Below are 9,844 nucleotides of genomic sequence, written 5' to 3' on the forward strand. Positions count from 1 at the left end.
TGAATGTTCCTCGTTATAAACAATGCCTATCTTTGGGGCCAGGGATGTTTCTCAGCAGGAAAGCATTTGACCAGCATATTCGAGGCTCTGCATTTGCTATCCCCATCGCCACAAGGCAAAGCACCATGTCATGGGGATTATCTTCCTGGGCAAAGGTACAGGGTGCTAGTTTTTGTGAGCCTTCTGTGCCTTCAAAGCTGTATGTGTACGGGACTTCTGTCTGTGTGTGTAGAGCCACTTACATTTTAAAGATGAGCCAGCAGAGCGTCCTGCTTTCCACAAATAAGATCACTCCTAATTCTTTATGTCTGGCATACTTTCCTGAGGAGACAGCTCACACACTGCTGGCCCTTCCCTCCCTGGTGATGCCTGCTCTTCTCCTAACGTCAGCCATATATCCAGAGTGTTCTTCAGCAGTGCTCACATGTGGGACCCAGAATTGAGGTCGTTTTTTGGATACCATCATCATCAAGATTGTAGGGGGCACAGTTGAAAATGCATCTTGTCGACAGCAATGCCGAACCCCTGGCTCTGTGGCTTCCTTGCAGCCGTGAGGTTTAATGAAATGTTCCTGATGCACATCTAGGGAGCCATGCATCTTGTACCCGGCGGGGGTCTCTCCCCTCGCCTGCTCCTGGAACTCCCATTAGTGTTAATGGGAGTTCCTCCGAGTGTATCCAGGGAAAGAGAAACCAAAGTGATAAGAATGTGTATTTAAAATCACTGTATACTTTTCCTTTTGTCCTCTTTCCTGCCCCTACTTAAAAAAAAAAAAAAAAAAAAGCTGTTAAATGAAAAGTACTGTGAGAATGTCTGAAAATGGAGGAAGGGCCAGGACAGCTGGGACCCTTTGGAATCCCACAGCTCCACCAAAAACTTTGACCTTAGTTTTTTAGCCAAAGTTTGTTTCTTTCTCATCTTCGGAGCAAGCCTAAGGCCTGAGCAGCATGGGGAACATGTCAGGGACCCCTACTGGGGAAACTAGCTATTTAGACCTTCTTCTTTGACTGGGCTAGAACTGTGTGGCAGGCTGTACGTGTGATGTCATCCCGTCTAACTCCCTGACTTTCAAGCTGACACTGACAGACTGCATAGGGTGCAACACTTGACCCATTTAGCAGTTGATTTAATCTGACAGGAATGTTTCAACTTCTAAATCTCTATTTGTCTAAATAAGTGGTTTTTAAAGGAAATCGGTCACTTTATTATTAAGTGATATTTTTTTCCAAAAAAAAAAAAAAAAAAAGGAAAAGGAAAGAGACTCTGTTTGGAGCTATCTGGCCAGCTGGAGTGCCCTCTAGTGTCCATTTACAGAATTTGTTTAATATATGCTTGGGGGGCTAGGGAGGATGTGATAGGGGTGCCACAAGCATTGTTAGCTCTTGGTTGGATTCTGGGGCTTTAGTGCTTTGAGCCCAAGTGCTAAAGTGGTGAGGCCAAATACAGGGGGTCTCTCCCTCCCTCTCTCCCTTCCTCTCCCTCTCCCTCTCGCTCTCGCTCCATCCTCCCCATCCTATCATACCACCCTTATTGTCCCTCTCTTTCAGTCTTAAAAAATAAAAATTAACAGAGTTAGGAGGTATTTTCTAGTCCTTGTTTATTTTCTGAAAATTTTAAGTGAGAAGGTGCATCCTGTAACTACTTAGATTCCATGTTATTCAGATTCTCCTTTTTGAAAAATGTTAAAGACATTAAGGAGAATTTATCTAATAAATCAATACTTTGTGAAAGTCAGCACTGTGCTAACTATAGTAGTGGCTGTTTGCACTGAGATCGCCTCTTGTTTAAAAGCCACCTAACAAAACTGAGATGACAACCTGATCCGGCACCCTTCTCCACATTATCCCCAGATTCGGAGGTGACCGTGCAGCAATGGGAGCTGTCAGCACGTGTGTGTTCCGCCTGGCTGGAGAATGCACGGGCATCTTACGTCTTATTGATATTACTCGCATTCTTTTTCCCTTAACTCATCAAAACTCAATTATCGTGAAATTAAAAACAGGAAACTGCTCTCTGTGTAACAAAAGCATCCAGTGTATTTAACTGTGTGCTGTGTTTTAGGAAAGCCACATTGTGTGAGTGACAAAGCATATATTACCCAGTTACTGTGGTATTACAGAGCGATGGGCACTAAATAATCAATCAGTTAATGGTGTGTATGGCAGTTTGAACACTTCACATCCATTGTGCTTATGCCAGGAGAAGGATGAGCTGATAATTCCACTGTATGAGTCTAGTGACCTAGACCTGACTAACAGAAGTCCGCACTAGCAATTTCAAAGCTGCAAAAATATTTTAGAGACAACTTTGAGAGACTTCAGGTCCAAATGCTTTATATTTGAGTAATTGAAGTATACTATTATTGTTATAATACTGTTATCAAGTGTTCCAGACTCAGTGAAATTGTTCCTTCAAATACGTCTGTCCTGTCCCTTAGAAGCTAAACGGTGCAGGAAGACCAGATGCTCTTCGAACACATAGTGAGTCAGCGTAAGACTTCTCACTAAAAACGAGCAGAAGCCCCTTGCTGCTCTGAGAATGCAGTCACTACAGGTTTTAGCTTAGGGACACGACCTTCATGAGCATGCTCACAGGTAGTTGTGGGTTCACTAAGACGTTCTGCGATCCAGGCCAGAGTTTCTTAGACTCTTGGCAATCTGGGATGGTCCTTTAATTTCTGTTGGTTCAAGCCTTAACTCCAACTCTCTCTCTCTCTTTTTCCTAGGAGATAAAAGCACCGATTATGCTAATTTTTACCAGGGCTTGTGGGACTGCACTGGATCTCTTTCTGATGAGTTGTCCTTTAAGCGTGGTGATGTGATTTACATTCTTAGCAAGGTAAGACAGTGCCCCCACCCCTGCCCCAGTGACAGCCGTGAAAGGAAATGCATAGCTCAGTTCTCCTGCACTTGAATTCACAACACAAGGGCATGCCAGTTGGAATTCTTCTAGGTCCTAGTTAACAATTGGAAGTTCACAATAATTAATTATTTTGTCAAGTGAAATATAATCAGAATTTAAACACAATCAGATAACAGGATTCACTTAGCAGTGTGTTTACCTGTCACCCCAGCCCTTGGCAGGCATCCACTTACTGCCTTATCCAGAACAATATACTCATGTGGGAGTTAACATTGTAAGGTATTAGGTTAGTAATTATGTTTCTCTTGCTTCTTCCTTGGTATTCTTCTGTGTGCTTATTCTGAGTTTGCCTGCCAGTCTCCAGTGGAAACACTGTGTTTATAAAAAGAGTTTTTCATCTCTGTGTAAACACATTGGGTGTTCCAACAATTTAAAGGCAATGCTCCATACTCAGACAGGGTGAGGTACTTTTTTTAAAGTTTAGCACACTATATTTGTCATCGTTATGTACATGAGAATCGTTGTCGCTGCTTTTTAAGATGCTAGACTATAGAAGCCACCAGCTCCAAGCGTCAGCTTCTGACGCTGCGTATGAACTCCCTTAATTTTCATCCTAAAATTGTCCTTACTGTACTGTAGGAATTTTTTTAATGTCTACTTTTTAAGATTATCTTAGCACAAAATCACGAATGAAAATGATTTAAATATAAGCAGAGAAATGTTACATAGGTCATAAGCCTAACACTTTAATGTGATTGAGCTGAGAAATATTTTGTATATTTCAGAAAGATGATGTGAACTATTAGATACAAAGAGAAATTGAAAATAAGGTCACAAATTGGATTTTAACATTGGATGACTAGTACAGAAAGTCTTGACCAGCAGGTCAGAGAGTCCTAGAGTGGGCACCTTAATGGAGGTCGCCTGTACCCAGTGCAGAGACAGTACCTGAGCTATATTATCTTCACGCCCAGGGTAGTTATTTTCTGTCCCTTCTACCTAACTCCATGCCAAATAAAGCATCCACAATACCAAGACACACTCTAGACACCAAGAATCCTAAAGACTAATCTATAAGCTCTCAGAGATTAGTGTGAGAAGAAATATTTACTAATAACTTAATACCGGGAGCTGTGATCATGACTTACTGAGATGCCCAAAGCCAAGACTGGTCGTGAACTCCAGTCAGCCTCCCAATGGCAGATCCACGCATTGCTGTGGTATCTTACCGTCATGTCCACATGACAGCTTTTGGTTAAGTCTGTTATTAAACATTTAATTGTCCAAAGTTAAAACAGCAGCTTTTAAAGTGTATTATTTAACAGAAATAGCACTGTTTGGCCCAGTTCTTATCAGAAAACTTTCCTGAAATTCCTCCCAATTACTAACCTAACTGTTTAACCAATTTGGCTATGAGAATATTAAAATTAAAGGGTTGATTAACTTGTATTTGAAATTTCAGAGTCTAGGGGTACGTGGCATAACGTTGTATTCCTTTTGCACACATGTAGCTTGTAAAGCCCACATGGTTCTCTTCTTAAGGCCTTCTTCATGAGTCAGCTTGGCTGTAGGAAGCCCAGGCACCCACCCGGCAAAGTGGCCTGGACTTGTCTCACATCCATCATTTTGTGTTCCTGGGAAATTAAAAGTGTAGTCCTAGTGTGCATTGTCCTTCCAGGATGCTGAGGGTAGAAGTTTAGTTCTCTGAAACCTGTTTAAGACCTTGGGTTAGATATGGCCCAGCTCACAGGTAGTATTCACTTCTGTCTGAACATCTTAAATGCTGTTATCTGGGAGAGAACTGGCCTCCTCTTTCAGACCTTTGCAAGGTTTGATGTTCCAACAACGTTGGGTTCCTTCTAGAGACAGCATTTTAGCGAAGGGTAATTGTGGTTTTTGAAAGAAGAGCCAAGAAAGAGGAACTTGTTAGTCACTGTATCTCCCCATAAATTAAATGATTGGGACTCACAGTCAGCAGCTGTGAACCTCAGAGAGGAAAGTCAGGGTGCATGGTTAGGATAAAGAGAACAGCCTCCCTGCTCTGTCCCAACACGGCTGCAGCCTTTGCTGAGCTATCTGCTTGCTTTGGAGTGTGTGTGAAGACTTCCTTTCTACCTCGCACTGTGCAGGTGCAGAATCACTGGACAGTCTCTCACATTGTAACCTATAGTTCTGTCCAAAGCTAGGTAGGTAGACACAGACCTTAAGTTAATACCATAACTGAATAATAAATTTGAGAACTCAAGATTTTTCAGAAGAAAGCAATGGATTTCTAGATCAAGGTGGGACCGGTACTGTATATTTTTAGAAGGATAAGCTGTTGGTTCTCTAGGTTAAAGGGCCTGCATTTATTTACTCTGAGAAGCTGAGTTTAATCCCTGAGGCCCATGCGGTGAAAGGAGAGAACTCTTCAGAAACTTGTACACATACACAGAAACAAACGTCTAATTTGAATCTTTAAAAATATAAGTAGTATAAAAATAACTACCTTTTTATATGACTACAAATTTGTTTAATCTTAGAGTATTAGCTAGATGTTTGTGGTGATGGCATGAAATTTTCACCGTTGTAATCTATTTTTTTTACACCATCTAGTGGCTCAGAATGAGTGGTGCAGGTAATTGCCGCTAATGTGCACAATCAAAATGGTGTCATTAATTCAACTTTACATCTAGCTATGGGTAATTACTTTCCCATCTCATGTCAATAAAGTATTAACATTAATCATGAAAAATTTTGTTCATCATTTTGAATTAAGTGTGGAAATTGTATAAAAAGAATATATTTTAAGGAATCTGGCATAATATTTGTGAAGACATAGAAAATAAATACTTTGTAAAAAATTGATGTCATGACTTTTTTAATAACAAAAACTATTTAAAAGGTTTAAAAGAAATATAACTTAATCTTAGAGGTGTACTGACTTTTAATGTAAAATATTCTCTGATTTGAGTTACTGACCTCAAGTTTCTCAATTTTGATTATGTCCATTTTAAAAAAACAGCACAAAATAGTTTAAGGAAAGAGTTTTTAATACAACTATTTAGACAAATTTAAAAATCAAATGGTATGCTTTCTAATAAAGGGTATTTCAATCTTGTAAATGTAATGGTAGAAAACATTCACTAATTTGATGATTGGACTATTTTCATATACATCTCTATGGAAATAATCCTTTATTTTTAAATTTTAAATTTTTTTTATTTAAAAAAAAAATTAAATTTCCCTCCCTTCCTCTCTCCCTCCCTTCCTCTCTCCCTCCCCTCCTCTCTCCCTCCCCTCCTCTCTCCCTCTTTTCTTCTCTCTCTCCCTCCTTCCATCTTCCCCCCTCTTCCTCCCTCCTTCCCTCACTTCCTTCCCTCTTCATGGACGCCTTGCTGACCAGTTGCTGTGCTCAGTTCGCTGCCGGATGATTTATTTTTGTTAAGTCTCTTTTGAGAGTTACACAGATCTTCACCACCACCACCTTTTTTTTCCTTCAGTGAAAATCAAATGCTACATACAATAAAGAGCTGGCACACTCTGCCCTTCCCCCTTCCCTCTTTTTCCAATTAGCAGCTGCCGTGTGACCCTAGGGCTGAGCTAGCCCCTCCTTCAAATATCCGGCTTTTTTTTTTTTTTTTTTTGTTTTTTGTTTTGTTTTGTTTCAACCTTTGAACCTCACTAATATAAATCTAAATTCTGTTTGCACTAAATGAAGACAGCACCTTTTCTGCTTTATTGTTCTCTTTATATAATCTTGATGCTGTTTTCTTAATGAATTAAAATAATTCAGTATTTTAATATAGATTTAGAATTCTTTTTTTCTCCTACAAAAAAAAAAAAAAAGAAACATATTTTCAGGAACAGGTGAAAGTATAATTTGAGATTTTTATAACTGTTTTGTGGGTGAGTTAACTCTGAAAATATACAGTGTGATCTCAGGATTTTGTTTTTAAGAATGGAAAAGGCATATTAGCAGTAAAAAATCTTTTAATTTTTAATTTCAGTTGTTTGTAGAAATCGAGTTGTTTGGAAAATCATGCTAAATATTCTGCTATTTCATCTCGATTTTATTTTTCCCAAACTGTGGACATTCGTTCCCTGGTGCTAATGGTGCTGTCCTCGAACCATGCTGGTGTAATACTCCATGCTGGTGTAATACTCCCATTTCATCAGCAGGTCCCAGGCTGCACAGCAGCAGGCGGACCCTCTGCCCGTGCTCGGCTTTGGTCCTACTGCTCTGCCTTGCTGCTCTGGACTCACATCCTCCAGAGTTACCTTTCCATCTGAACTGGTTGGCACATTGCTAACCGCATCCTCATCCTCATCCTCACTTTTCAAGCCATAAATTGTTTTAAGAGAGCTGTTCTTCAGCAGGAAAGAGGGACGCCCCTTAAGGCTCTAGAATGTTTTCTTTCTCCAGAGACATGCATGACTTTAGCTTTGCAGCCTTCAAAAAAACATATTTTCTTAAGACAAAATGGGAAGTGTAGCTAAGACAGTGGTCATGACTGTAGTAGAGTGCATTTGAGGCTGTGATGGCTGGAGGTTTAAGTAGTGCTTTATTTGTGTTTGGTTGATACTTCCCAGCGACTGGTGAATTGTGTCTGTCATTGAACATTTACTTCTTGTTAGAATACAAAGGTTTACTTAGTATGGCTTTTGGGCTTCAAATCTATAAAATAAACGGATCAAAAGTTTCACTGGCAAAGACAGAGGCATTGGGGGTTTTTGTTTGTTTTGCTTGTTTGTTTTAATATATAGTTCTCCTAGTTTCTCATTTGTGTTCATATGGCGCAGGGTAGCACAAATAGCATGGTCAACCACTGAAGACTGACCAAGACAGCTCAGGGAACAACCGTAGCTGACACTGAGTCCCCAAGAGTCATCCGTTCCTGCAGCCTTTTAGGAAGGAGGGGTGTTTTTTTCTTGTGATTCTGTTTGTTTGGACCTGACAGTGTTTTTGTTTTGTGCTGTCCCTTTGGGTACTGGAGCCCCATTTAACCTGCCTCCTCCTCCATGCCTGCCTCTCCAGTAATAGAGCACTCTGTTAATGCGCTCCAGCCCCACTTTTCCGAACAACGTTGTCAAGTGTTTCCTGTTTCCTCTCCCATAAGATGGAGGCAGCCTTCCCTTCTGGGACAAGGCTGACAGTGAAGGGGATGGGGCTTTGGAGGCCCACTGGTAGCCCAGCCCTTATAGTGACTTGAAAGAGGGCGAGGAAGAAAACGGTGTCAGAGGTACCTGTGACCATGGGAGGGGCTGCCTTGGGAAGGAGCCAGGCGGCAGGGTCTACAGGAGTTTAATTCTGTGTTGTATAACCAAAAGTTTGCCAGAAGCAAACTAAAACCATAAATAAAAGCATCACACTGTGCACGCATGTGTGTGCACACGTGTGTGTGTGTGTGTGTGTGTGTGTGTGTGTGTGTGTGTGTGTGTGTGTTTTAAATTGAACAATCTGTGGTCTCCTGTACCCTTTTTACCCAGCCCCCACCTCAGAAATCAAGAGCTCCCTGGCACAGTGCATGCCATTGTAAACTTTGCCTTTGCTCTTTGTGACGTCCCCTTCATCTCTGTAGAACATGAAGCTAGGCATTCTTGGGAGGGCTAGAGAGAAGGGTCAGCCATTAAGAGATTAAGAGCACTCACTGCTCTTGCAGAACCCGAATGATTCCCAGCTCCAAGTGGTTCACAGTAGCCTGAAACTCCAGCTTGGGGGTGATCCAACACCCCCGATTTCTGTATACACCTGCACATGTGTGTGTATATCCACACACGCATACACAAAGTTATGCGAATGGTTAGCTACTGTTTTAAGTAGAAAAGTTCAGGGGAAAGTTCAGATCTTTTAATACTTACTCTTTTTGCAATATCAGATCCCCTTTTGTTTGTTTTTTTGTTACTTCCTTTAAGCACTCTGAACAAAAAAGAATGTGTTGAAAAGGCTTTCTTTCAGTTCACACTTCCAGGTCCGTCATTTAGGAAAGCTGGGGCAGAAACTGAAGCAGAACCCAGAGAAAGGCCGCTTGCAGGCTCACCCACTGGATCAAGCTCTGCTACACTTCTTACCCAGCCCAGACCCACCTGCCTAAGGACGGTTCCTCTCACAGTGGCCTGGGCCTTTGTATGTAGGGAGCCATCAGTAATGTCCCACAAACATGCTCACGGACCAGTTGATGGGGGCCGTCCTTCCCTGAGCTTTCTTCTCCCCAGGCCACTCCAGGCTGTGCTGAGTTGGAGGTGCAAGGCAGAGGCTTTGGAAGTGCTCTGCTTCGTTGTCGTTAGGCTTCTGGTATTTTGCTTTCATAATTATTGGAAAGGGAAAAGAAATTGATCAGAGGTGAAGGAACATGGCAGTGTTGTAGACGCTGCTCTGCACCCGCTTTGCATGGTACTTCATGGAGCATATCTGTGGTTCAGCCTTACAGGAAGTCCATGCCCGATAACGTTTCTGTGGAGGCTACCCACAGACACAACTAATCCGGGCCATCTCCGGGAATCAATGCTGGCCCTCCCCAAAATCTTCTGCAGTGCTGGCACTGTGTGGACCTCAGTTAAGAGGTTACCTTTTTGACTTTTTGTATCAAAACATTAATTTTAAGTATCTCAACCCGGTTCTAAACAACTTAGTTGGTTGGTTTTCTTAATTAATGAATTTTAATATTTATTTTTGATCAACAGCTACATAGTAAACACTTTCTGTGTAGAGTACTAGTTGGAGCTGGATCCAGAGAAGCTTTGAGTGGCTTCCCTTCCAGGATCCCGAGCTGGGTGGCAGAGACAAGGAGCCTGAGAAACAGAAAGTACTAATGAACAGTGGTCTAGGCTGAGAGTGTGCAGAGCAGAGGGAAGGCAGAGAGAGAGCAGTGTCTTAGAAGGGTTCTAGGGAACTGGGACCAAACTACACCGTTACCTGTTCATTCAAGAAGTACTTAAGTCTTTGCTTGTTTTTTTTTTTTTTTTTTTTTTTTTTTTTTTTTTTTTTTTTTTTTTTTTTTTT

The 9,844-nt window shown here is 41.4% G+C and overlaps 1 protein-coding gene across 1 annotated transcript in view; it reads left to right on the forward strand.

Moving 5' to 3' along the window:
- Skap2 (src kinase associated phosphoprotein 2) overlaps window positions 1–9,844 on the forward strand; it is a 180,090-nt gene that overhangs the window by 132,979 nt on the left and 37,267 nt on the right. The window contains exon 11 of the mRNA XM_032906515.1: window positions 2,726–2,838. Coding sequence (XP_032762406.1) covers window positions 2,726–2,838 — 113 coding nt within the window. The remainder of the gene's footprint in view (window positions 1–2,725; window positions 2,839–9,844) is intronic.

This window comes from Rattus rattus, chromosome 6 (assembly GCF_011064425.1).
Source record: "Rattus rattus isolate New Zealand chromosome 6, Rrattus_CSIRO_v1, whole genome shotgun sequence".
Classification (NCBI taxonomy): Eukaryota; Metazoa; Chordata; class Mammalia; order Rodentia; family Muridae; genus Rattus; species Rattus rattus.